The sequence below is a fragment of the Daucus carota genome, chromosome 6, assembly GCF_001625215.2.
Source record: "Daucus carota subsp. sativus chromosome 6, DH1 v3.0, whole genome shotgun sequence".
Lineage (NCBI taxonomy): Eukaryota > Viridiplantae > Streptophyta > Magnoliopsida > Apiales > Apiaceae > Daucus > Daucus carota.
In genome coordinates, this window is record NC_030386.2 from 32,131,257 (window position 1) to 32,158,872 (window position 27,616).

General features: G+C 35.2%; 2 protein-coding genes across 4 annotated transcripts in view; both read left to right on the forward strand.

Moving 5' to 3' along the window:
* LOC108227260 (protein SHOOT GRAVITROPISM 6) overlaps nt 1-21,728 on the forward strand; it is a 28,064-nt gene extending 6,336 nt beyond the window's left edge. Inside the window, exons 12-51 of one of the 3 annotated variants that reach the window (XM_017402318.2) lie at nt 458-547; nt 1,532-1,609; nt 2,236-2,303; nt 2,390-2,489; nt 2,583-2,759; nt 3,089-3,175; nt 3,275-3,340; nt 3,481-3,579; nt 3,666-3,740; nt 5,306-5,365; nt 6,148-6,237; nt 6,844-6,965; nt 7,867-7,996; nt 8,078-8,157; nt 9,451-9,589; nt 10,648-10,729; nt 11,765-11,910; nt 12,038-12,118; nt 12,221-12,321; nt 12,597-12,832; nt 12,913-13,022; nt 13,182-13,310; nt 13,400-13,474; nt 13,563-13,696; nt 13,795-13,867; nt 13,990-14,121; nt 15,566-15,744; nt 15,812-15,934; nt 16,063-16,123; nt 16,218-16,313; nt 16,559-16,659; nt 18,200-18,305; nt 18,683-18,796; nt 18,883-18,957; nt 19,115-19,213; nt 19,856-19,927; nt 19,997-20,082; nt 20,191-20,284; nt 20,450-20,557; nt 20,986-21,728. In XM_017402318.2, the coding sequence (XP_017257807.1) occupies nt 458-547; nt 1,532-1,609; nt 2,236-2,303; nt 2,390-2,489; nt 2,583-2,759; nt 3,089-3,175; nt 3,275-3,340; nt 3,481-3,579; nt 3,666-3,740; nt 5,306-5,365; nt 6,148-6,237; nt 6,844-6,965; nt 7,867-7,996; nt 8,078-8,157; nt 9,451-9,589; nt 10,648-10,729; nt 11,765-11,910; nt 12,038-12,118; nt 12,221-12,321; nt 12,597-12,832; nt 12,913-13,022; nt 13,182-13,310; nt 13,400-13,474; nt 13,563-13,696; nt 13,795-13,867; nt 13,990-14,121; nt 15,566-15,744; nt 15,812-15,934; nt 16,063-16,123; nt 16,218-16,313; nt 16,559-16,659; nt 18,200-18,305; nt 18,683-18,796; nt 18,883-18,957; nt 19,115-19,213; nt 19,856-19,927; nt 19,997-20,082; nt 20,191-20,284; nt 20,450-20,557; nt 20,986-21,165 (4,254 nt within the window). In that variant the 3' untranslated portion in view covers nt 21,166-21,728. Of the gene's footprint in view, nt 1-457; nt 548-1,525; nt 1,610-2,235; nt 2,304-2,389; nt 2,490-2,582; nt 2,760-3,088; nt 3,176-3,274; nt 3,341-3,480; nt 3,580-3,665; nt 3,741-5,305; nt 5,366-6,147; nt 6,238-6,843; nt 6,966-7,866; nt 7,997-8,077; nt 8,158-9,450; nt 9,590-10,647; nt 10,730-11,764; nt 11,911-12,037; nt 12,119-12,220; nt 12,322-12,596; nt 12,833-12,912; nt 13,023-13,181; nt 13,311-13,399; nt 13,475-13,562; nt 13,697-13,794; nt 13,868-13,989; nt 14,122-15,565; nt 15,745-15,811; nt 15,935-16,062; nt 16,124-16,217; nt 16,314-16,502; nt 16,660-18,199; nt 18,306-18,682; nt 18,797-18,882; nt 18,958-19,114; nt 19,214-19,855; nt 19,928-19,996; nt 20,083-20,190; nt 20,285-20,449; nt 20,558-20,985 lie in introns of those variants that run through there. The other 2 variants (XM_064079940.1, XR_010284672.1) reach the window with 2 other exon arrangements.
* A 1,986-nt stretch (nt 21,729-23,714) lies between these two features.
* On the forward strand, nt 23,715-27,264 carry LOC108225259 (receptor-like serine/threonine-protein kinase SD1-8). Its single transcript, XM_017400087.2, has 7 exons — nt 23,715-25,128; nt 25,215-25,349; nt 25,430-25,635; nt 25,858-26,068; nt 26,177-26,414; nt 26,527-26,674; nt 26,791-27,264. Exons 1-7 carry the CDS (start codon nt 23,820-23,822, stop codon nt 26,917-26,919), a joined length of 2,376 nt encoding a protein of 791 aa, XP_017255576.1. The 5' UTR covers nt 23,715-23,819; the 3' UTR covers nt 26,920-27,264.
* Nucleotides 27,265-27,616: the final 352 nt, after the last annotated feature.

The window sequence follows — 27,616 nt, forward strand, 5'->3', positions numbered from 1 at the left end:
ATGGCAGAAGTCAACTAGATATTGACTGTAACTATTTAATAGCCTAAAGTCAAGCCTGGATCTTGCTTGATGTACTAATACTAGAGTCCTGCATGAATATTTCCTAACTCATAATCTTCATAAATTTTTTTTGAATTTAATCAATATTCGTCTCCATCATGCAATAATCATATGGCTTTTGTAAGTAATACTTACCAAGTATATAAGAAATTATAGATTTTGTTGGTTGTTTTATTCGATTTTTCTAATGGATTGTAATCATGAAGAATTGTGGAGCCTTATCTTAATGGGTGGGACAATGAGTAGTGTTAAAATATCAGTTTGGTGTAAGGTGATTTAAAGTACATTTTTGTACTAAAACTTTTTAACTCTTTAAGATCAAACACGGTCATAGTTTCTGAAGCTTTTGTTCCTTATATTAATATGCAAGACATCGCTGTCCTTTTTAAATGTGCAGGATGTCAAAGTTATTCTATCATCACTTCTTCCAGTGATTTGCTCGTACAATGACAACAATGATCGTTCAGATTTTTCAATGGGATTAAAGGTCAATTTGTTTCTTCTACTTAAGTAGTATTTTAAAATTCTAGAGTGAAACACATTCTTATATTACTTTTTGAGAGTCTACAGTTTAATGTCTTGACAATTGTAGCTAGTAGCAGGCTCGATCTTACCTTTCTATGTGCAGAAAATTTAGTATATCATTTTGTTGAGGGGTTTTCTTTCCTCATTATATGCTATGTTCTTGTGTAAGTACCACAATTCCAATTTCTAATTGCACTTGTGCACATGCATAAATTTTTATTGATCATCTTTTGTTTCGAGAATTATCAGAATTTTACTAATAGCATAGAAAAATTATGTTTATCTGGTATCTTTTATTGGTATTTTAGCACTACAACTTGATTTGGGGGGGGGGGGGGGGGTTGGGGGGGGGGGGGGGAATATATCCGAGATTAGGTTTTTTTTGGTGCAATATTTTCGGTCCGAGAAAGGTTGGCTCTTTAATTCATGAAGGACTCCTGACCTGTGCAAGTGAGCAAGGGCCTCACAATACGTCTGCCAAAACCTTGGTATATCCGAGATTAGGTGTTTTTTTGGTGCAATATTTTCGGTCCGAGAGAGGTTGGCTTGTTAATTTATGAAGGACTCCTGACCTGTCCAAGTGGGCAAGGGCCTCGCAATACGTCTGCCAAAACCTTGAGTTCAGCAGCTGTTAGAGAATTTTGAGTTGTGGAGTATATTTGATATGCAACTTTTGTGTTTTTGCTGCAATTTTTATAGAGTTGGTCATATTGGTTATCACATTCCAATAAATTTTATTCGATTATATTGAGAGACATTACCTTCTTTTCTCACAAAGATGAACTGTGGCACAGCCAAAATATGCTCTACGGCTCTTCATTACATCTGACAAGTTCTTCATTTGTGGCAGACTTATAACAAAGTTCAGCATTGCTTTTTGATTGCACTGCCAAAATATGCTCTACGGCTCTTCATTTTTATCTGACAAGTTCTTCATTTGTGGCAGACTTATAACAAAGTTCAGCATTGCTTTTTGACCGTCGGCATGGTTTATTCCGAGGAATTGTTTTTGTTCCTTCTTAATGTAAGTTGACGTCAGGAATTCATAATTCTGCATAATATAAAGTATTGTGACCTATTTTTAAAGAAATTAATTTAGTCTCTTCTTACCCCCGAAGTTATGCTTGGTCGTGCGGATTTAGGTACTGAGTGTGGGACATAACACATGTGTATGTCAGACTTGAAACTTCGTAAGATTATGTGAAATTGTATTGGGTACGGGTAGGGAACAGAGCATAATTTAAAAATAAACAAGTATAGAAGATAAAACTTCATAGCTAAAGTTAACAATAAGAATGAAAGTTAATCGCTCGTCTTGCATCCTAAATTAATCTCATATGTGGTCTTTTAGTGAGTAAAAATATCCACATTATAACTGACCCTGGAAAGTGGCAAATGTCATTTCTGAGTGTCTGACATGGGTACTGCAGCTGAAATCGAGTAGTTAGAGTATAATCGCTTACAGCCTTACACTATGTACTTCGTTTGTGCTTGGCTTTCCCTTTTAGAACCAAATTGACCATGCTTGTTATAAACTCTTTTGCGGCATTTTTTATGGTATCTGAATCAGAGAGAAGAGGAACTTTAAATAGTCGTGTAAAGTTGACCTTGCTATCAATATTAGTGTTGACTCTTATCAATGTCTACCAGAAATGCAGGTTAAAGGAACAACACTTGACTTTTGGTGCTCTTTGTGTTTTGAAGCATCTGCTGCCCAGGTTTATTTTCCTTGTAGATTCTGGTAATGTATCTAATTGTTTTTGACCTAAGTTATCACACATTCAATTGTCGTTTACTTGTGGAGGTTGGCTGAAGCTTGGCACAGTAAAATACTGTTATTAGTTGAAGCAATGAAGCTGTTGCTAGATGAGCAAAGTTTAGGGGTTCGGAAGGCACTTTCAGAAGTATGATGCTAAAACTTGTCAGTTTTCATGAGATTATTAGTTTGTTATATATATATATATTTCTTAATGTGCGACTTTGTTGTTTGGTTATAGTTAATAATGGTCATGGCTTCACACTGCTACCTAGTGGGTTCCTCGGGGGAGTTGTTTGTTGAATATCTTGTACGGAATTGTGCAATGTCAGACAAAGAGAGAGATAACCTTGAGAGCTTTAAGGAATACTCTAGGTCAGGCAGCAGTTATTACTCTTTCCAGTACAAAAGATTAGAGGTATATATCAGTTTGGACATAGTTTTTTTTTTGTTGCTAAATGCAGTTTGGACATAGTTAAAGTTTTATACTTATATATTAAATGTATTTATTTGTTAGTTTTGTTTTTATGCGGAAAGATATTTACCAATTTTTCCTTATCCTTGTGGGGCCTTAAGCATATATACACTCACAGTATATTCTTCTGAACTACTTAAATGGTCCATCACATAAAGAACCATGAAGATTAGATCATATACATCAGACTATTCTTCATTAATTTTATACTTAGCTGTATTTTATGAATCCTGAATGAAGCAGATAACTTACAATCTGATTGCCCTTCTCAGCTAAAGATTGGTGTTTGTCCATCGGAGTTACGGGCAATATCTGAAAAAGGTCTTCTTCTAATTACAATTACAATTCCTGAAATGGAGGTAATTATGTAATTGATTATGTATTCGATGAATATATTTTATTAATGTGCTTGTAAAATCCAGTAATTTTGACTAAAGCTCTGAGTGCGATACTTGCAGCATATTCTGTGGCCTTTTCTGTTGAAAATGATTATACCACGGGATTATAGTGGTGGCGTTGCCACGGTAACTCACCCTTAAACTTTTTATACAAATTATACTTACTAATTGAAACTTGAAATCTAAAAGTAGCTGTCAAAAGTGGAATTGTGGGTATCACTTTGGAATCTTCAGACAAAGTCTGACGAAGGTAGTCAAATTTTCAGGTCTGCAGATGCATCTCAGAATTATGCAGGCGTAGATCTTTTCCCAGTGATTCCATGCTCTCTGAGTGTCAAGCTCGTAGTGATATCCCTCAACCCGAGGTAGAGCTATGCTGGGTATACCTGTGTATTATATTGTTGTAATCATACGTAACTGGACAGTATTTGTGGGCGAACTTGTGTTTCAGGAACTTTTTGCTCGCCTGCTGGTGCTTTTGCATGATCCTCTAGCAAGGGAACAGTTAGCAACTCAGATTTTGACCGTAAGAGCATCTTTTTATTAATTTTATTATTATTTTGCTTCATATGAAATGAGATAAGATAATTATTATATAATTTCTTGAAGTAATGATAGATACAAGGAAATTTCAATGACAATATCGGCTATAGGATCATGCTGTGTGTGGAGCTTTGACATTTGAATAATAAAACCCCATAATTCTTGAAATGAAAGTTATACCTGTATCAGGCTTTAATTTGATATTCTGTACAGTTACAACTTGCAAGACGTAATATGTCAATCCGATTATCATAGGCATATATATACATCCTTCTCCCCTACTTCCACCTTCATAACCAGCTGGCTTCACTTCTTGAATATTCAGTTTCATCCAATTTTTCTGACACTCCCAACATATTCACTTTCTCATCATCATCTTGAAACACTCGATCCCTCAATCTGTAAATCCACCATGAGTCTATAAATGCACACGGACAATATCTCACCAATTACTTTGACCTCGCTCAAATTGAATCTAAATTTATTGACCAAAACAGTCACTTGAACACCCAGTCAACCCAACACAAGCTTTTGGTGAAAATAAAGCGTAACTGACTGAATAGATAAGAGATTTGTAAAGGAAAATAAGTTGTAAATTTTTAAATGAAGGAGGTCTCAAACTTTACGTGAGAAGCTGTATAAATGCAATTGAAACTTAATCGAAAAAATTTGATGCGAGGGATAGAAGAAGTTATAATTTTGGCTTGTATACAGGTGACATTTTGTTAGTTCTGGTCCAAGAATGAAAAAGTATGAAGCGAAATAGTGTTAATGTCTTGTAAATGGAGATTGGGATGGTGGATCGAGGAAAGGCGAAAAGAGTGAGGAATGAGACAGTGGGCATAGAAGAGATTTAGAAATAGAGAGAGTATATGGGTGATTAATACATGTAGTTTGGTAGATGGGAGAAGAAGGTTAGCTAGGTATTTGAGGGAGCAATTAGCTAGGTATTTGAAGGAGCAATTGTCTATATTTTTTTATCTGCTGGCAGTATTAAGAGTTCTTATTACAGTAATCTATGAAATGGATGTGAACTTTGAGTTCGAAAAAAAGGAGACCTCACCTGATGATAATAGGCTAAACTTAGGAGATGTGAACTACATTTTAATTATTATTTAATCTTAGTGTACTAGCTATTAGTCTCATCATTTTGTCTTTTCTGTATCAATTTTGGTGTCGTCTTCACATTTGGGATCAATCCAATATTTCAGAAAAGCAATCACTGTGCTGTCTGTTGTATATTTAACTTGAAACTAATAAATATAACTAGAGGATGGTTTTCTTTTTTATCGAAAATAATAAATGATTATATTTATTTAGTTGTATATATTTATTGTTTATTGTTGTTAGCACAACATGTCATGTCATTAGTTGATGGTATTTGACTTGGACATTATTTTAAAACACTGATTACATTAAAAGTAACCATATTTGCAGGCACAATACCCCCCGACAGGGCATTTTGTTTGATGACTGTTAAGGGTATTTTTGTTATGTTTCCTTGCTTTTTCTGATAAAATTGATCCGTTATTGCATTTGTAATTGCAGGCATTATGTTACTTGGCACCTCTTTTCCCGAAGAACATGTACTTGTTTTTGCAAGATGAGGTATACAATAATGTTAATTATACCTACTCTGTTACATGTTGAAGTTGTGTGAGAGAGATATATAGATGAGACAGAGGGAGAGAAGGGGGCAGGGGGTGTTTTGGAGGGAGAGAGAAAGAGGTTTCACCGCATCACTAAAAGGACAATCTAAATAATCCTCAAAAGAGTTTGAGTTAGATTGGTGGTCTGTAATTTCATTTAGAGATCAAATATGTTTATTAGTGCTATTCTCTATTGGGGGGAAACTGCAAGGGTTTATATTTATTAGTTAGCTGCTGTGTATTCTTATCTAGGGACAAGCACAAGGTGATGGTATATCTAGGCCATATATCCACAATTGTTGCCACAGATTTACCTCTATCCCCATATTTCTTGTGCTTGGAGGGAAATTATTCTCTTTGTTTTCTCTGCATCAGCTGGTTGATATTTATACATTGAGATTGGAGGACGTACTTGACTCCTAAAGTTACTGTTTTGTTTGAATTTGGCCTGTTGAGCTGTCAATCTTATTGGGTTCTTTTTATAGTGGAAAACTTAAAATAGTCTTTACAAGAGCTGCCAAGTTCAGATAGCATGCTTTACGATTGTGAGCTGGATTTGATTCAGTTGTTTATGTATTTGCATCTTCTTCCATTCATATATCAATTCTGTCTTTGTTCATTAAAGTCAAACTCTGTTTAATCTTGACTATAACCTTCTTGTACATGTTTTGTCATACCTAATAGAGAATAATTACGTATCTGCTTTGGGTTTAAACTGATTTTCTATTTGGTAAGCTCTAGATTCCAAAAATGAAAGCGTATGTCAGTGACACTGAAGACCTAAAGCAAGATCCTTCATATCAAGAGACCTGGGATGACATGATAGTACATGTGAGTTTTCTGATACTAAACTTGCATACAAGCAAACTCGGCTCATCTCTGTTTGTTGATCTGTTTTCTGATATGCATGGTTAAATAAGGTTACGAGAATCACAATACAGTAAATGTTGAACAGGAATCGAGTATTCTCTATCTTCGAGGAAAATTTAAGTTGTCTAGTTTCGAGCACAGGAAATCTGTATAATTTACAATTGTAATGAAAATAAGAACTTCTTATATCAAAATGCCTTTCTATAAAAAAGTCCATTGCAAGTTGTTTGTTAAGGTGTTTTTATGATTTTCTCATTCTTTTGGGGTAGGACGGATGGTTATTACTTTCTGTTGAATCTTAAATGAGGCTGTCTAGGAGATATTTAAAACAAATTACAGACTGAGGTGTTACTTTTTGTTTTGTTTTTTTATTCTTTTTGTGCCTTTTGTAGAGTTCTGATTATATCGTGACTTTGGGGATAGTGATGGCAATTTTTTAGCGTTTTATCGAGGTCATTTTTTTTGGGTTGATCACTGTGGTAACTTGCCTTCCATATAAATATAAAGATGTATGCCCCAATAATCTTTACCTGTGGTTGATTAGTTTTTTTTTTTTTTTTGAAACAGTTTCTCGCAGAATCTTTGGACGTGGTCCAAGATAATAATTGGATTATTTCACTGGGAAATGCTTTTGCTGAACAATATGAGCTTTATACATTTGATGATGATCACTCTGCTCTTCTTCACCGGTAATAGTGTTTTTATAATTGTTTTAAACAAAATTTCTTGAAATTATTGTGAAATTTATAATTTGAACGCAGATTTAATTGATAGGCATATATAGTTGGAGTCTTCCAAGGCTTCACTATTGTGTAGTAGAGGTTGATATCCGTCCTTTTTTTATGCATGTCTGTTTTAGTTATGACTCATTTGTTGTCTACCTTGATGTCTCTGAACTATCTCATGTATTTTATTTTTTTTATGTTTGAGAAAATAGAGAAAGTAGCCATCGTTTTAGATGACCATTCCTCCCAAAATCCCAAGTTATTAAAAAGTAGTCCTTAATCTGAATCTGTTGATAGTAAAGAGTTGGATAATACAAAACTGCATACAGCCACAAAGTTATTAAGGCACTACAAATAAAGGTGTCGTCAATATTATTTTGAGAGTAATTGGGGTAGGAAAGTTTGAATACACCTACACAAGACATCTGCTAAAGCAAGCTTACCATGTTAAAGGGTCATCACTCATCTCTTTTAATACCATAAGGTGTTGGCAGGAGTCACTATACAGTTCATATGTCATAAAGAAATGGGCTGCTGCACCTTAATTTCCCAGATACCATCAATCTTTAACCAAAATATGCAACTTACCGTACTGTGTCAAACTTTTATATTATGGCCTTTTTCTGTATTTGTAAATAAGTATATTATGCTTTATATTTCTAGTCGGAGAAAATATTTTAGATGTCTGATATGATTACTCATGCTTAACTTGGCAATGTTCATTTCATTTTTTTATTCGACTATTTCTGTTGCACTTGTTTCTTCTCAAGTTACATAAAGTTATTGAACTTTCAGTAGATTGTTGTCAACTTTATTGCAATCTGGGATACTTCAACACGTTTTGCATTTAACTTTTGAACCACAGATGTTTTGGCATGCTGCTCCAAAAAGTTGACAGTAGAAGCTATGTTCGTGAAAAGATTGACTGGATGTATAAACAAGCTGATATTGCATGTCCAACTAATAGGCTTGGTTTGGCAAAAGCAGTTGGATTGGTGATTGATTTTGATTGTTATTCTTGGGCTTATGACTTTGTAGTATTAGCTAAAGCAATTTTCCACCCTTCTTTATGACAGGTTGCCGCATCTCACTTGGACACGGTTTTGGAAAAACTAAAATCCATTCTTGATAATGTCGGGCAGAGCTTCGTTCAAAGGTCTATCCCGCACACTAAATTGAAATTTCACATCTCCCTGACCCATAAAATCAAGTATATACATTCAATAATGGACATGCATGGAATAGATATATATGCATGCAAACATATGTGTTTATGTTTGTATTATATAAGCTCACGAGCACCAGAAAAAGGAGAGTATTGAGTGCTTGTTTATAAGATCGGGTAATTGGATGGTTAATAAAAGAAGGGTCTCTAATATTATTAGACGTGAATTTCTTATTCTTCCCAATTTGTGAAACAGGAAACATGGCTATAGATCTGTAGGTAGGTTGCTTCGAGGGAATTCTAATCCTCCATAACAACTCAGAAGAGAAGACAAATAAATATTTTAATCTAATCTTTATTTGTGCCTTTGCTGTGCTATTTAATCTCCAGCGTAACAGCGCTTCTTTCAAATCAGGAAGCATAACTTGGCACAACTTACTACTAACAGTCTTATCACTTGACTAAATCAATAAGACAATTCTAACTGCTTATTCAAACACGATAACATGTACAATAAATATTGGCGCACATAACAGAGAGAGTACCCATGAAATATAGAACTGCATAGAGTGCATATATACGACTTAACAAATGAATATTGTATGTCTTAAAATATAAAAGTTGCAAAGGGTGCGTTACGGCCTTTTACATGTTAGGAGATGATAATGCCTAGCCATTGTATATATTGTGCATGTTTAGTTTTCAATAACAGATCTAAACTGTAAATTTCAATAAAGATCCAAATTACTATGACACTGAAAATGCATCTACAACTGGACTACTTGTTTACCTAAAATGATCTATACAAAATTGTGTAGAACTTCCAACTTGGCTGATTTGAAAGTAATGAAATCTAGGACATAGAGAATAATAATTTCGAGTTTTCGACCCAAAAAGCATATGATGGAAAGCACAGTTTAATTTATTTTCTGTAGCTGAAAGATCCTGGGAGCAAAATATTGCGCATACTTGGCTTCCAGTGCTTCATAGATAATGTGAAATTGGCCCATGGAAAGGGGGGAAATAGTATAACAAATTTGACTGTTCTTTAGTTATGTTCATAGTAGCTGATATGGTAGAACAATATAAACTCCATTGAACCTGCAAAAATTTGGCATTCAAATTTATTTTAAAATGACGCTAATCAAAATTTATATTATGGTGAGAGCTTTTGAGTTGAATCCATTTTTGATGATTTTATGTGTTTGGTAAACATGGGGGAATTATCTTTACGAAAGAGCTTGTTCTTTTGTCTGTCTTAAAAGTATATCTTCACTTCTTCAGGTTTTTATCTTTCTTCTCTGAAAGAGCTAAACACATGGATGATTCGGATGATATTCATGCTGCTTTGGCTCTGATGTATGGATATGCTGCAAGATATGCTCCATCAACAGTTATTGAAGCAAGAATAGATGCACTTGTGGTATGGCTAACTTTATATTTGCATCTTGTTAGAATACAATAGGATCATGAAAGCCCTGAAAGTTAGTCACTTAACATGGTATCAAAGATCAGGCTCATTGGAGCGGTTTCGACTATCCGCGACCCCCAATATTGCCATAATTTATTATGGACACGAAAGGCCAATTAATGGCCCAAAGACGGGCGCTAGTATTCACTCTCGACCCATAAATAGGCTTTATTTATTATGGACACAAAAGGGAAATTTATGCCCCAAAGATGGGCGCCTGTATCCACTCTCGACCCAAAAATGGGCTTTCGAGTGAGGGGGAATGTTAGAATACAATATGATCCCGGTAGCCCTCCTCCCAACACCTTGAGGTTTTAGGAAAACTGGTCACTTGACACATCTCTATATGGATTAGATAAAGGAATGCTAGTATGTATCCTCTTTTATCTATTTATGTGACCTCCAGAAGTTTCTCATAGCATTCTTATCCTATGTTCTGTGCGAGATGATTTTTTGTACTTCAGTTGCATACTTGCATGATCACCATGTTTTTTCAACTATTTGAAAAGTTATTTCCATAATGCTCTGGTGTGACGACTGCTGATTCTGGAGACCTTGAAATCTCCTTGTCTTCATTAAATTGATTGGTAAATGGAAGATTTGTGTTCTTTGTCTACTAATTCTGAGAAGCAACCTTGGAGTCTTGGTCTTTAAATACATGAAGGAAGGTTTCCTTTTATAAGGCCTATCTAAAAATAAATAAATTAAATCTGTCATATGTACATTGGTTCCCCCAGATTTCTTTATCATCTCTTAGCTTGGCACTGACATATTCCTTGTAAAGTAATGTAATTCAACTGCTTGTATGTTAGGTACAATAAAAGCGAAATTATGAAGGCATTACTTTTGTTTAAATAGTTAGGACTTATGATTGATACAAGTCAATTTTGTATCTTGGCATGGTTTTGTTAACCTCATTAAACAAGTACTAAATTATAGTCGTCTGTATCAATATTGCTTTATTTTACTACAATCTTACTGATGCCTTTATTTGATTCTTTGGTTTACAGGGGACAAATATGCTTTCCCGGCTTCTTCATGTACAAAACCCTAAAGCAAAGCAGGCAGTTATTACTGCTATTGATTTGTTAGGTTTGTAATATTTCTTTGAGTATATCTGCGTCTTTATCAGCATTTTGCCAAATTTAATTTAATTTAATTTTTAATCTGTTACTTTATGCTTGGAGTTAATGCTCTATTTCATCACTGTACTCGGCCATAACTTTCAATTCGGTAGCCTACCGAGTGAAAAAAAACTTTCAGTCAACTAACTGAACCATTTTAAACTTTCATTTAGATTTTGTCCGTTTGTTCCGTTAAGTTTCTAACAGAGGCATCCTACTTGGAGGACAAGCACCCAATTAGTCACCCATATTAATAATACACACCCGCATCCATCTCTATTACCCATTCTTTTCATCTCATTCATCTCTATCTTTGAAGAACATGGGTTTTTCAAGCTCAAGTGGCAGTCATTTCAATGGAGATCGAGTAATCAAGTGTTATAATGGGAGGCATTCAACAAATATAATGCTCTGCAACTGCGGGATTGAGGCTGCATTGTTTCAATCCGGTAGCTCTGCAAATGCGCTCAGTAATTCATCTCCGGTAGCTCGTTGTTTCAATCTCCGGTCGCCTCCAGTAGTATTAACTCAATTAGGTTATGTTTTAGGGGTGGGTTACTCGTTTAACGGGTTAGATTGTTTACGGGCGGGTCGATTAATATGAGTTGGGGTGATTTGGCAGCGATGTGGCATCAGATCTGGCAAGCATTGATGTCTTTATGTTAAAGGTCAACATGATTTAACTGTCCTGCAAGTTTTATAAAATTCTATCTCATGGTTATGAGTTTTTATTTGTTTAATTTTATTTATAAAGTTTTTTTTTTTTCACTCGGTAGGCCAATTGAAAGTTATGGCTGAGTACAGTGATAAAACAGAGCATTAACCCTTTATACAACTGGTACTTTGATTGTCCTGGGCCACATGTATGTATCTAGATAATCTTCATTACCAAAAGTCAAAATTTTATGATCTCACTGTGCTGAAAGAAGCAATTGCAATGTCATTTGGCTAGTGATATTTCACAAGGTAAGTTATTTGAAACGTGATGGTGAAATGATTGCAGGCCGTGCTGTCATTAATGCCGCTGGAAATGGTATATCATTCCCTTTGAAAAAAAGAGATCTATTGCTAGACTACATAGTTACACTCATGGGTCTGGATGATGACAATGATATATATGATTCTAGTATTGAACTTTTGCATACTCAGGTATGTCTGTTGTACTTTTTGGTGATGTATTATTGACTAAATTATGTATTGACACCTAATGTTCAATCAGAGCTAAATGCTATTAATTTAGCCCAGTTTTTCTTAGTATTAATTGGAATCTCTACAGGCCCTTGCTCTAAGTGCTTGCACAACTCTTGTCTCTGTGGAGCCAAAGTTGACAACTGAAACAAGGAACCTTGTTATGAAGGTGCAAGTTGCAGTAATATGGTTATGTGCAGAGCTTTATTATATTTTTCCTGTTTATCGTGTACCTGATGATTATTTTGTTTTGCTCTTTATATTTTTACAGGCAACCTTGGGATTGTTTGCATTGCCAAATGAACCCTCTGATGTTGTAAACCCGCTTATCGACAATCTTATAACTCTACTATGCGCAATTCTTGTGACAAGGTATTCAGTTTGTTATGGTCTATTTACCCTTTTCTCCAGATAATTGATAACACGTGCCCTGCCGCCGCCCCCCCCCCCCCCCCCCCCCCCCCCCAAAAACCAAAAAATAAATAAATACTGAAGTTAATTCAGTAAAAATGTTCACACATTGTTCTTAAAATGTAGTCCTTCAGACAGAACAATTATCTAAAATGTTCTAAATGAGATTGATCTCATAACTGTCACAATATATAGACAATCTGATGTTGAATCGGTTGATATCTCTTATATATTAGTGGAGAAGATGGAAGGAGTCGGGCAGAGCAGTTATTGTATCTCTTGGGACAGATTGATCAATATGTTTCATCACCTGTAGATTATCAAAGAAGACGAGGTTGTCTTGCTGCTTATGAGATGCTGCTCAAGTTTCGAACACTGTGTGTCACTGGATACTGTCCAGTTGGCTGTGCTGGAAGCTGTACCCACATCAAACAAGTGAACCGTTCTCTTCAACGCAATTCCAATTTGCCTTGTATGATGTATTTTATGTTTTATTCTACTTTTACCATTATCATTTTCTTTTTTTACATCATGTTTTTCCTTTGATTTCAGCTGCATTTACTTTGCCAAGTCGAGATGCCTTGGGTTTGGGAAATAGGATAGTTTCTTATTTGCCACGGTGTGCTGATACTAATTCCGAAGTCCGAAAGATTTCTGCTCAGGTCAGTTCTTAAAAGAAAAATTCTGATAGTTTTAGTGAGGATCATATGTTAGCAACACAACTCCTTTCTGATGACCAAGTATGATCTAGTCAATCGTCGCTTACCTTTTCTTTTGAGTTGATAGTCATCTCCTTGTTGTCTTGTTCAACCGCACTGCAGATTATTGGTCAACTATTCAGTATATCTCTGTCTTTACCAAGACCTGTACCTCATACTTCTGTGACAAATTCTGAAATGTCCTATGGTGCTTTGTCCTCCCTTGAGGATGTTATAGCTATACTGAGAAGTGTAAGCATACATTAGTGTGTGTTATTTTTCTTCTTGCAAATATTACCTTTTTTAGTTATATTATTTTAAGTTACTTTTTATATTCTTAGGATGCTTCTATTGATCCATCGGAAGTATTCAACAGGGTTGTGTCCTCGGTTTGTACATTACTTACTACGGATGAGGTGACGATTTCATGTTAATCTTCTTCACAGGTGTATTATGACTTCAATATGTATCTGTATCTGACTAGTTGTTGCGACAATATTACAGCTTGTAGCTACACTGAGTAACTGCTCCGCAGCTATATCTGACAAGATAAAGCAGTCAGCAGAAGGCGCTATCCAAGCTGTTGTGGAGTTTGTCACAAAGAGAGGAAATGATTTAAACGAGTCTGCGATTTCAAGGTTGGTTGTCATGAAACAAAATTCATTTGTTAATATTTTTTAATGTATGCTTTTTCCGGAAGACCAAAACCTAAATTTGTCTGGGTAAATGCCAACAGGACAACCCAATCTTTGCTCACGGCCACGGTTCATGTTACTGAGAAGTATTTACGCCAGGAAATTCTGGGCGCTGTATCCATTTTTATGTGATCTGCATTATAAACAATGAAAAAAAATACCTTGGCTTGTAATATATGTTTATCGTTTGCATTTAAGCTCTTTTCCATCTATATTTCTATCTTTGACTATATTAGATATCAAACCTAGCTGAGACCACCAGTTCGAGAATTGTGTTCAGTGAAGTATTAGCTTCTGCAGGAAGAGATATAGTTACAAAGGATATTTCCAGGTTACGAGGTGGCTGGCCAATGCAGGATGCTTTTTACGTAAGTTTCCCTGATTGTCCTATCATGTTATCTGTCTGATATATTATGTCATTAGGCTTATTATTTCTCACAGTCTTGGTATTCCTTCTCTCGTAGAATGTATCATAAATTTAAGGCTGCGCTTATTTTTCATTGTATTTGCTTGTTCTTTAAGAGAATATCAGTGTTGCTGCTGCAGTGGAGATAACACTATATAGTATTTAGGAATAATCATTATTGGAAATATTGTAAAAGGTAGTCTCACATTGTAGTAAATAGTTATATGCATTGAATAACAAGGTTATGGTTGCTCTGTTTCTGGGGAATCTTGCAGGGTCATGGGGAAGCTGGTATTTAGTGCCAACTTCAAGTAGAGGCAGGTCCAGCATCTATACTGTATAAGAAATATAATATAAGAAATCATTACAAAACCAATTTTTCAACATAAATATTAGTATCAAATTATCAAAGTAAACTGATTTTTTTATAGTCTGTTACGTAACATTACAAGTCCTAAGTTGACATTATATCATCTAAAAATGTAAATGGCTACAGGTCTAAACTTATTATTGGTAAAGATAAACCAAATAAACTGTCTATAATTAATAATATCTTATAAAGTCATTTGAGACTTGGGAAATTAATGAACTGATACAGGGAGCTGTACATACTAAATAAATTATTTTAATGTTGATGCATATTACATTACATAGACGGTGCAGTTGGAAGCAGTAGTTTCCAAGATCTAACAAATTTTAATACTATAATACCAGCACAGACGTGTCATATATCTAATATTTATTCGTTGGGCCAGTAATATGAGAATGCAGCTGACTGCTTCTGGATATATTGGCCTATGGGTACTTCTGAAAAAGGACAACAAAACCAATGAAAAAAGTACATTGTTTGGTCCCTATTTATATTTGGCAAGGTTTCAGAGGAAGGTGGTATATGTACTTTTAATGTCCTTTGTAATTTGGATATATGTTCTTGACTTCTGAGAGATGTTAAGAAGAACCGGAAGTAACTTGATTATGAAAATTACGAAAAGGGGACGCCAGAAAAGGAAACAAAACTTCCATTCTGTTGTGAGATTTTGTAAAGAACAACTCTTGTTCATGAGTGGAGCAATCATATCCTGCAGGAGAATTAAAGATTCCCAAGTCAAGAATAATTTAATACTTCGAAGCAAATGCAGAAGCAGTGTATCTAGCTGAGTAACCACTCATCAGCACTGCGCAATAGTGAGATAATGCTGTTAGATCCTAACCTTAGATTCTGTCTAGTCAAACTTCGTATATCATGTTACTAAATTATGATTTAAAAATGCATGGCACAACTTGCAGTATGCATGATTGAAATGTCTATGTTTAGTAGTTCCATGTTATCTCTTCCAGCTACGATGACTTCGTAGTTCAATCTCATCAGGTACCACAAATAATTTTAATATCCATTATATCTGTAGGCATTTTCCCAGCATACAGTGCTTTCAAATCTGTTCTTGGAACATGTGCTATCTGTCCTTAACAAGACCTCTGCCCCTAAAAATGATTTTGCTAAAGGTGAAGGCTCCAGCCAACTTGTTGATTACATGGAAGATGATATCCTGCATGCTGCCGTTTTTGCTCTGACTTCTTTTTTTAGGTATGTATGGTCATTGATGGACTGTCTTCTTCTACATGTGATTGTAATATTTTAATCTTTAATTCAGAGGTGGTGGTAGAATTGGGAAGAAATCTGTTGAGCAAAAATATGCTTCTGTTCTTGCAACACTTACTCTTCATTTGGGAAGTTGTCATGGGTTAGCAAGTTCTGGTCAGCAGGAACCACTACGGTAACACATATGCATATGTTTGCAACACATAAACAATTCTTGGGAAATTTATTTTCTCAATCACGTCTATATATCTGCGTATTGAACAGTTTAACACCATTACCCTTTTTATTCTTTTCAATATGCAGTGCACTTCTAGCTGCCTTTCAGGGGTTCTGTGATTGTGTTGGAGATCTCGAAATGGGAAAGGTCATGAGCTTAAGTGCAATTATACTTCTAAAGCTATGGAGGAATGTACCTCTTGTTCTTTGGAACTAATGTAAAAAAATGAACTCGGTTGCAGATATTGGCACGAGATGGTGAACAGACTGAGAATGAGAAGTGGATCAGTCTTATAGGAGATTTGGCTGGTTGTGTTTCCATAAAAAGACCCAAAGAGGTATTTCAAACCAGTTAATGCACTCTTTTTGCTTCAAAATGCATCTCTCTGGTTTACACGAATTAAAGTGCTCTATAAACACCTGAATCAGCCAGTTGTGGTTTCCAATGGTTGTAACTGTTCTATTAGGTGTTGAAATTGTATTCTATTGCTTTCTGAGGTTCTTTATATATAAATGATTGTGTGTAGTTCTTCACATTGGATGTTCTGATGCCCAGTCTGCTTCATTACGTGCACTTTTTCAGATTCCAGGAATATCTCTGATTTTGAGTAAGTACCTAAACCGAACCCTTAATGTTCAGAGGGAGGCTGCAGCTGCAGCTTTATCGGAGTTCGCTCGGTATAGGTATGTCTTGAGCACTTGAGCAGTATATTTTAGTACAATATTTACCTAATTCATCATATGTTTAGTATGTTGCACATCAAAGTATTAGTGCGGTGTGCTTTTGTTAATATCTTTTCGGTTGCATATGCTGTTGATATCCTTTTGGGCTACATATGCCAAAATTATCATTGATATCCAACAGAAAGATAGTACATTCACTCATAGATAAACTATTTACGGGTTAAAATTCTATCTATTCATAAATGTGTCATGTACAATATTTGGGTTAAAGCAAGGTATGGTATGTAGCATCTGTGATTTTGTAGTTAGGGATCTTATATTTAATTAATGTTAAAAAACTAATTGATATATAATATTTGCTTCAACAACTACAATTTGATTTATGCTATAAATCATTTCAGATATATGTCGTGGGATAAGCATCCGATACTGAGTCTGCATACATACTCATTAAATTAAAATTTGACATAATATTTTGCTAGTACCAGCAAGTCTTATGAGAACCTGTTAAACTCTATAGTTCCCTTGCTTGGTTTGATGAACAATACTTTTGGCAGAATGACAAAAACTAGTCAGGCTTCCAAATAACTAAATGGAGTTGTGTTTCAGCTTGCACAATTGTAATCTAAGCAGAACGGTACATGCAAAATTCAGACTAATTTACAGATATTTTTTGGATATAATTCAAATAAATCACGTAAGATATTATTGCGTCATTGGCTAAATATTAAAATGTAAAATTTAGCTAAAGGGAGTAGTTTGTACTCCAATGATGTTATGTATAATCATCATAAGGTAAAATTACAATATGCATTTGTTTCAGCTGCTGAATAAGATGACAGCAATATACCTTAGACTGGCTATGATACCATGGCTATGAGACCATAAACTGGGCTAAGCTTAGAAACTCAAGAATACAGAAATGTGGAGCAATGCTTAATTCATAAAATATCTTTAGGTATCAATTCAAAATGTTAAATGATCTTAATGCAGATGGTGGCTAAATAACCATCCACTCTTTGAAGTACACTAACAAAATTGAGAGATAAAAGATGCTTCTATGAAAAGACTACCTCGTCCTCAAATGACAAAGGACAGGATGACAGGTGCTCAATGGCACAACACATAGACCCTACTGAGAATATTCTTAGAAAGCATAAGTTGACATAACTTAAAAAGCAATGGTGCAATGGCAATGGTCATCCCTCATGTGACTCATTAGGTAGTACAGCAACAATATGTGAAAAGGTTATCTTCTTCAGTATGCAGGTTTTACGGTTCACTGGATCGAAAAGAGTATAAGACAACATTGAATCAGATATGCAATCCTGTAAACCCAGTCATTTTATTTTTGTTCATGTATATATTAGCATTTCTCGTCTGCTGCTTTTTTATCTTTGATTCTGAAACGGCATAGTTTTTGGTTTTTAGTTTGCTCCAACTACTAGATAGTATTGAAATCATATTTGTATTTGTTACATTTTGTAAAGTTGATCCTAGTTTTGCTCAACTTTTTATTTTTTTTAATTCTTTAATGCAGTGAAGGTTTGAGTTCTTTGTTGGAGGAGATAGTTGAAGCATTATGCCGACATGTGTCAGATGACTCTCCCACTGTTAGGCGCCTTTGTCTTAAAGGATTAGTGCAGGTTTACTACTACTTTTTCATATATATACAATGAGTACTTCAAAACATGCATTATTCTTTTAGTAAATTTAAGATTGAAATATTTCATACTTGCCTTTTGCATTCCGCCTGTGTAATCTTATAGTTTAAAAAACGCTCAATGGTATTTATCTGTTAAAGATGCTGGTGGTTGGTATTTAAACAGCTTTAGTAACAAGAGAAGCCAGCGAGTTGGGAGATACAGTTAAATCTATAGCTTTATCAGTTTTGACCATTTTTAACATATAATAGGGTTGGGGCCTAGATTAACTAAGCTGAAGACTGCTGCATTTCTTTTCCTTAATCTGATTAAAAAAACTGATATTATCGACAATTTTCATATCTTTCTCGGGTTTGCAGATGTCGTCCATCCATGTCAATCAGTACACAACTCAGGTTCTTGGTGTAATTTTAGCTTTACTCGATGACTCGAATGAATCTGTTCAGTTAACTGCAGTGTCATGCTTGCTGATGGTAAAACTTATGCCTAGTACACTTTAACACTTATCTTCTGCAGTTACTTGGTTACAATGTATAACATTGAAAATTGAACTTTGTAGGTTCTTGAGTCTTCACCCAATGATGCTGTAGAACCAATTTTGCTTAGCCTTTCGGTTCGACTTCGCAATCTTCAAGTAGGCTATTCATTCCTTAAACATCTTTTCATATATAATTATACCCCCTTCTTTTGGTATTATTGCTTTATTTGTAAGTTTGGTCCTTCCTCTCAGATATTGTTAGTTAGGATAAATCGTTGCACATGTTTGTAATGTTATATCCATAATATAACAGGTGTGCATGAACATGAAAATAAGAGCCCATGCATTTGCAGCCTTTGGAACACTTAGCAAATATGGGATTGGGGAATTACGCGATCCTTTCATTGAGCAGGTTTTCAATTCTTGTCATGCTATGCATTTGTTGGAGAACTTGTATAAATATTTGCTGAAAATTACTTGGTAAATATTTGCTGAAAATTACTTACTGCAGCTACTTTCATTGTCGACATCTAAAGTCTCCATTATCAAAATCTCTTCCACTTCGCATTCTTTTTTGCCTTCCCCTCCAAAAACACAAATGCTTATAATTTATGTGGGCAGTTTTTGACTTTTAGACGGTAAACATTAAGGGAAAAAATGTAGTTCTACCATGACAGTGAACCATAACTGATTTTGCGAATATATTATGGCAGGATTCACACAAAAATTGAAGGAATAAATTGAATTATGAGAAAAATCGGGAAGAAATGAGTGAGAGAGTCTGTATTAAGTGGTCTAGGATTTTTTTTCTTAACGTTAGAAAGTCATTGTAGTAAGTATTAGTGTTTTAGGACGAAAGAAGCCAGAAGGGATGCAAAGTGGATTGGGCCTCTGAGGCTCTAAATTACATAATTGTTCGTCATCAAGTTTGAAACTTTATACTATCTCAGCCAAAAGTAAGGGGATGCAAACTGCAATTGTATGCCCCTTTTTTTTTTCCTCTTGGTTCATAAGTATAGTCAAATAAGAATTTTTTTGATTATATGTACTCTAGGTGCATGCGGTCTTTCCACGCTTGGTCCTACATATCCACGATGAAGATCGCAGTGTTCGACAGGCTTGCCAGGTAATTAAATTAGAGCCAGCTGATATCAGCTCCTTGTACTTCGTCTAAACGTGATATATTCTGTCATAGAATACGCTTAAGAGAGTCGCTGATCTAGTTGGGATGGAGGAAATGACTGTTTTATTTAGCACGCATCGTATCAGCTCTGACCACCGGTACAAAAAATAACACTCCTGGATGTACAAATAATCTTGTATAGTTAGTATTTTGATTCTCTGTGTGCTATAAAATTTAATGGAATGCTTGCTGCTTTTGTTTTCCAGAACTGATTACGAAGATTTTCTTAGAGATATTGCAAAACAGATAACTCAGAATCTAGCTTCCAGAAGCAGTACATACATGGCTTCAATTGTCCAGGTGTGTGTGTGTGTGTGTGTGTGTGTGTGTTGCTTGAGCAACTGGGTGAACTTCATTTTTGTCCTGAACCTATTGTATCATGAATCATGAATATATTGGTGAGTTCTTTTGTAGTGTTCCACTCATGGCGAATAATATGTATTGATTGAACTTCTCATAATGCAGGCTTTTGATGCTCCTTGGCCTGTTATTCAAGCAAATGCCATTTACTTGTCAAGTAGCATGCTTGCTCTCTCAGATGATCACCACATCTCTGCCCTCTATAGTAGTCAGGTTGGTTAAGGATTACATGCATAATAGTGTATGCCACATGTGGTTTATTAATCAAATGTGAAACTACTGCAGTTGTAAAACGTAATAGAAACGTTAACCATTATAAACACAAATCACCACCTATCAGTATTTCTGGTTATAGGTACATGTGATCTGGTCAGATTTGGACATGACCTTATGTCCTTGTCAAAACAATAAACTGGAACTCAGTTCACATAAAGTGACTTAAATGCTTGCTGGATTCCCTTAGTCCATGATAAAACTACAGTTAGTTGTATAAGTGCTGACAAAAGGTTGGAATAGTTCGTCTGATTTACTGACTAATCACGGTGGCTTTCTTGCATATTGCTAATTTGCTACTGTAACTATTTTATTCGAAAAACAGCCTAACAGGCTAACATGATACATGGAAAATTGTTTCATATTAGGTTTTCAGTGTGTTGGTGGGCCAAACAAGTCAGTCTGCACATGAAATTGTAAGAGCGACCTGTACTTCAGCCATTGGTTTGTTACTAAAGGCTTCTAATCCATCCTCATGGAGAAATGCTAGGCTCGATCAGTTGGAATCGTCTCGAAACAGCCACGAATCGGATTCTTCCAGAATGTAACCATGTACATGTAAGTACCATACACATTGGAGTGCTGAGTGAAATTTTTCTACTATCGGCATCCCATTCGGCTTTCTTTTGGAAGATGTGAGGCAATGTATCGCTAGGTTGTTTTAATATGTGCAGTTGCTGCTTATGATGCTCTGTATCTCTGTTTCGATATAGCAGAGTTGCAGATAGTGAAGCTTTGTATATGTTTACAATTATGTACAGGCTGTACAGCTTTGGCGCATAGGGTCAATAGTGTAGAGTTGCCAGGTGTATCTTAGCCCTTTAAGTTCTTCCAAAAATATGTTGTAGGAAGATAGGTTTAACTTGTAAGTATTAAAAGGGGGCAAGGAAAGGGGGGAATTGCAAGCAAATGTTAAACATTTTGTCCCACTGAGAAACACTTGTAGTATGAACTGGTTCAGGCTTACCGTGGGCCGCTTTTTGATGTCCTTGTAGTGTTTTGGGTTTGATTTTTCCAGAAAGTGGGTTGTGTACTTGTGTCAGTTTCTCTTTTACGGAATAAGCCTGTAATTTTTATGATGTCTCTATAATATTGTGTGAATCTTTGAGGATGGCACGCGTAACTCTGCATAACTCTTCACATGCTGTATGCTCTTTGATCAGTACATAAATCTTTTAGCCTTTGCGATCTTTGGATTGTCTTATTCAGACTATGCAAGAGGTGAACCACTCAATTTTCCAACCTGGTATCGTAGTTTTAATTAGGGGCCGTTTGGTTGTGCTTAAAAGAAGTGATTTATGGCTTAAAATAAAGAAATGAATTATAAGTAAAAAAGTTGGCTTAAACTTATAAGTTATTAAAAGTGTTTGGATACTCATGACTTATAAGTTACAAAGAAGCTCCAAATCAGAGAAAAAGCTAGGTTTCCTAGCTTTTTTTCTTGACTTCTCAAGCACCATTATAAGTACTTCTATAAGTTACCCAAACACTCAAAAAAAAGCTGAAGCTCACTTTTTTTATAAATAAGCAATAAGTCGGGGAAACACCCACTTATTTTGTTTGCCTGCTTGCTGTTGATCATACTATGATATAAGTTCACGATTTATCTGATACGGCAACTAAATTGGTGAAAATAGATATGGTACTACCATGAAGGGGTAGATGCGATTCTCTAATTCTGTTTGACTTGGGAAGGAGATTATGCATCAATGACTTCTTAAATTGGACGAACTTCTTTGATCAAATGTACTTGAGAAGTCGGAAGCTTTTAGTACTCCGTCTCCGTCTGTATCATAATAAGAGTCGGCTTTGACTGTAGTCAAACCTATACATTTTTCTGGGACAAATGGTGATGGTGACTCGTCCAAAAGAATACAACGGAGGGAATCGTGTATGATCTTAATTCTTAATTGGAAAAGTTGTCTGCTTTTTTTCAAAAAAAGATGCACCCGTGGACTTTTGCATGTGACGTTGTAAACTGATCCTTTAAATGTTTATCATCACATTATTCAAATTTGGTGGGCTAAGAGCATCTCCAACCATCTAAAACCCTTGGCTAAAAGATGAGTTGACATATTTAAAATAAAAAAATAGCCAACAGTTTCAAAAACTCAACTCCAACCATGCTCAGCTGTTGTCTATAAATTTAGCTAACCTCCTATGGATGGCTAAATTTGTCGAATCTCTACAGGTCTGTAAGAACATTTGTAGAAAGATTGTATATCATTTATTACCATATTGAACTGATATATTCTATTTTAACAATTTAAAATATTAATAACATACTATTTTTAAATTATAGCCAATCAATATAGGCAGTACCGTTGAAATGTCTTACAGGTTCGGCAAATTTTACATAATGTCTTACGGATTCAATTTAGCCAACGATTATAGCCAACACCGTTGGAGATGCTCCAATAGCGTTGGCTATAATCGTTGGCTAAATTGAATCCGTAAGACATTATGTAAAATTTGTCGAACCTGTAAGACATTGTGCTTCAACGGTACTGGCTATATTGGTTGGCTATAATTTAAAAATAATATGTTATTAATATTTAGATTGTTATAAATAGAATATATGAGTTTAATATAATAATAAATAATATGTAATCAGTGTGAACAAGGAAAATAAATTACGGGAGATGACGTGGAATTCGCTACAGATCTGTAGCGGATCGACAAATATAGCCATCCATAGGGGGATGGCTATAATTATACACAACGGGTTGCTGTGGTTGGATTTCGATTTTTTGTGAACATTGGCTATAAAATTTAATTTTGGAAAGCCACATTGCCAAAGTAACGCGTTTTAACTTATTTAAAAAAGTTATTTTCAAAAAAAAAACTTTTTTAAAAAAGTGATTAATGTTTTTATGTAAGAAATTATTTATAAGCGAAAAATATTTTTTATTTTATGTATTTGAATAATTTTTATGATATTTACAAATTATTGGGTATAAAAATTATTAATATAATAAAATATTATAAATTTTCTTGTAAAGTGATCTTTTATATTTTTATAAAATCATATTTCAAAAATAAACATAAATGACTAAAAAGTTTAAAATTTTCAACTTCATTCAGAAATTGACTTGTAAGCCAGAAAGTTGAGCTTAAAAACCTAGTCAAACACCACCCTAAGTTGCAGTTGAATTCTTATAAGAGATTCTGAATTCTTAAAATTAGTCAAGAATGATTGAAGATGCAGGTGTTTATGAAGATGGTTTCAGCTTCCAAACTAGCTGTATTTCAGCTAATAATTCTCATATCAATCTACATTTTCAGTATGTCTGAGGTTGGCCTGGGGTTGGATACCATCTCATCAGGCCATCCACTCTTTGGAAATCAAAGTTTAGTCTCGAAAGGAGGCAAGTTCGAAATGGGATTCTTCTCCCCAGGGAAGTCTACAAATTTTTATGTTGGCATATGGTACAAAAACATCCCTGTGAAAACAGTAGTGTGGGTTGCAAACAGAGAGACACCCTTACGTCGATTTTCTGATGACTCCCGGCTAGAACTTGCTGAAGATGGAAGTCTGATACTCTTCAATGAGTCGAATGTGAAGGTTCTGACAGTGATTAGTACTTCTGTGGGATTAAGTTCAGTTCCTGTTAAAGGGGTGCTTCGTGATGATGGAAATTTTGTTTTGAGTGATGGAGTGAGCATTGTATGGGACAGTTTTAACTATCCAACAGACACTTGGCTTCCTCATGGGAAAGTTGGAGTTGATGAGAGCTTGATCAACAGAAACCAGCTTCTCACTTCTTGGAAGAATCCGAATGACCCGGGTGAGGGTGAGTTTTCTTTCGGGATAGATGAAGGAGCCAGCCCTGAATTATTTATGTGGAGGAACCGATCAAAGGTTTTGTGGAGAAGTGGGAGCTGGAATGACCACAAATTTGCATCATTGGAAAGTACTTTTACTAATTTCAGCTACAACTTAGTTGAACAAGCTAGATATTTTAGTTATGTTAGTGAAAATATTACATCCAGATTTGTGTTAACTCATGAAGGACAGATTAATCAGATGTTATGGTCTGAGAGTACTCAAAGCTGGGCCATATATCTGTCGTATCCTCGAGATAGTTGTAGTATATTTGCTCTCTGTGGTTCGTTTGGAGTGTGCGACTTGAACTCTGCTCCTAGTTGTAGTTGTTTTGAAGGTTTTGTACCACGTCTGCCAGTAGAGTGGAGCCGTGCTGATTGGTCTAGCGGTTGTGTGAGGGCTAAGGCCTTAAAGTGTTCCAATGATGGTTTCATTCGTGTGAAAGGAATTTCAATGCCAGCAGATTCGCAATCCTTAAGTTTGGATAGTGCTCAAGTTTGTGAATATGCATGTCTGCGCAACTGCTCATGCATAGCTTATTCTTACAGCAGAAGCAGATGTTCCTTATGGACGGGTGATCTATTGAATACACAAATTTCAGTCGATTTTCATAATAAACAAAAGATAGGAAATGTCAATGGTTATATAGATATTTACCTCAGATCTTCCGAAGCTCCTGCATCAAGTAAGTTATTATCAACTATACAGCAATTTTGGCACCCTTTTCTGTCCCTTTGTGCTAATTGCTTTTTTTCTTCTTCTTATGATCAGGATCAGGAGTATTGAAAAAGAAGAAGCACTCCTATGTTTCACTGGCACTCTATATCACCATTCCAATTGTCATCACCGCTATATTATTGCTCTACTTATTGTGGTATATCTGGAGGAAAAAAAATAAGAAGAGAGGTCAGAAACACATTTTGTTATCTAACTCTCAAATAACATTGAGTATATGCCTTCTTTTACAATCAGAATTACTTTTACAGATGCCGAGGAAGCAAACGAGAATCTACTATCTTTCAGCTTGGATATTAGCGGCCAGCAAAACACATATAGCAATAGCAACAGACTAGAAGGAGAGAAGAAAGACTTCAACCTGCCACAATTTAGTTTTTCAAGCATATGTGCTGCCACAGACAACTTTTCCTCTGCAAACAAGCTCGGAGAAGGTGGTTTTGGACCTGTTTACAAGGTATTACTCAGAATTATAACAAATACGTATATTCTATACAAATAGGCTTCAATAAGCAGGTTTCATAGCAGAGCATGTCTTGAAATTCCTTAGCCACTTTAAGAAGTCATGAATTCGAATACCAAGATAAGTCAAAGGTCTGTGACCTGTTCTAGTTTATAGTTTTTATGCATGCTATTTTGCATTGATTTTTTGACAATTAGGCTCAAATTGGCCTTTCAGGGTAACTTGTCTAACGGACAGTCTGTAGCAGTTAAAAGACTTTCAAAGAGGTCCGGACAAGGCCTGGACGAGCTAAAAAATGAAACAATACTGATTGCCAAGCTCCAACACAGAAATCTTGTTAGACTCTTGGGATGCTGTCTTGAGCAAGACGAAAAGATACTGATCTATGAACACCTGCCCAACAAAAGCCTGGATTTCTTTATTTTTGGTTAGTGAACATGCCTTTTAGTTAATAATACAATGTGTGTGCTTCGCAGTTGGATATGAACTTTATTTTCTGTTGCTAGCACCTGCTGAGATATATGTGCTATTGCAGATCCTAGTAAACAACATCTATTAGATTGGAGGAGACGTGTTCAAATAATTGAAGGTATCACTCAAGGGCTTCTTTATCTCCATCAGCATTCCAGATTACGTATAATTCATAGAGACCTGAAGGCTAGTAACATTCTGCTGGATGATCAAATGAATCCCAAGATTTCTGATTTTGGCATGGCAAAAATATTTGGGGAAGATGAGCTGCAAGCAAATACCAAACGGATTGTGGGAACTTAGTATGTAAACTTTCACATTTAGTGCTTTATTACATGATGCCTACATTATTAAAGCTGAACTATATACAATTACTAATTCAGATAAAAAATTTCTTTAACAAATTCAATTCAGCGGATATATGTCCCCAGAGTACGCCATGGAGGGACTATTTTCAGTGAAGTCTGATGTATTTGCCTTTGGCGTCTTGCTACTGGAGATCCTGAGTGGGAAAAAGAACACTGGTTTCCGTCAATCAGATTGCATCAGTCTTCTTGGATATGTGGGTTACTTTTCTCTTATTTTTTGTTTAGCATACAGTTGACAAGGCCATTTATCTATGAAATTATTTTTAATTTTTTTTAAGTATTCTCACTGGTGTACATTTTCAATCTTCAGGCATGGGAGTTGTGGAAAACCGAAAGGGTGCTTGAGTTAATAGACTCAACGCTGGAACTACCTGCCTCATTCTTGCCACTGAGGTTTATTCATGTCGGCCTCTTGTGCGTTCAAGAAAATCCAGCATAAAGACCAACCATGTCTGATATTTTGTCCATGTTTAGCAATGAGCATATCCAGCTTAATTTTCCCAAACGCCCAGCTTTTACATCTGGTGGTAGCTCAGGTTCAGGGAAAGACAAAGCCTACAATTGTTCAGTGAATAATTTAACTGCTTCTGAGATACATGGTCGCTGAAAATTTGATGCAGACACTCCATGAGTCCATAATTTTTCCATGAATCTCTCTTAACCGAATGATGTGAAAGATACTAATATTCCCACATAAATACTAATTCAATTATTGTAATCCAATTATTCAAGTAAAGATATTTATTGTAGCAACTGCATTTCAACTTCGAGCGCGTTTGGTTGATCTTTAAATTGTGACTCATGACTGTGACTTGCTGTAGTAATAAGCTGCGAGTTTAAAATATTTGTTTGAATGATTTTGATTTATTAATGACTTATGAGTTATTAAAAATATAATAGTAAAAATAAAAGTGATTTATGGGTAATTTATAACTTATTAGTAACTTCTATAAAAAAAAGTTTAAGAAAATTAAATCACTGAAAACTAATTTTTGACTTCAAGTCGGTCTCTGACTTTAATTCAGTGTCCAATTTATTACCAAAACATACACTTTTCAGTTTAAAGTCGAATAAAGCCCATGCAACCAAGCTTTTTGTTTTGTTTGATAAGTCCTTTTGTTTTATAAGCTTATTGG

Bases quoted from the DNA above. Each gene is read 5' to 3' on its own strand.
- LOC108225259 (XM_017400087.2), top strand. From the start codon at position 23,820: ATGCAGGTGTTTATGAAGATGGTTTCAGCTTCCAAACTAGCTGTATTT. The intron at 25,129-25,214 runs GTAAGTTATTAT...TCTTATGATCAG, and splicing joins TTCCGAAGCTCCTGCATCAA to GATCAGGAGTATTGAAAAAG. The intron at 26,675-26,790 runs GTGGGTTACTTT...TTCAATCTTCAG, and splicing joins GCATCAGTCTTCTTGGATAT to GCATGGGAGTTGTGGAAAAC.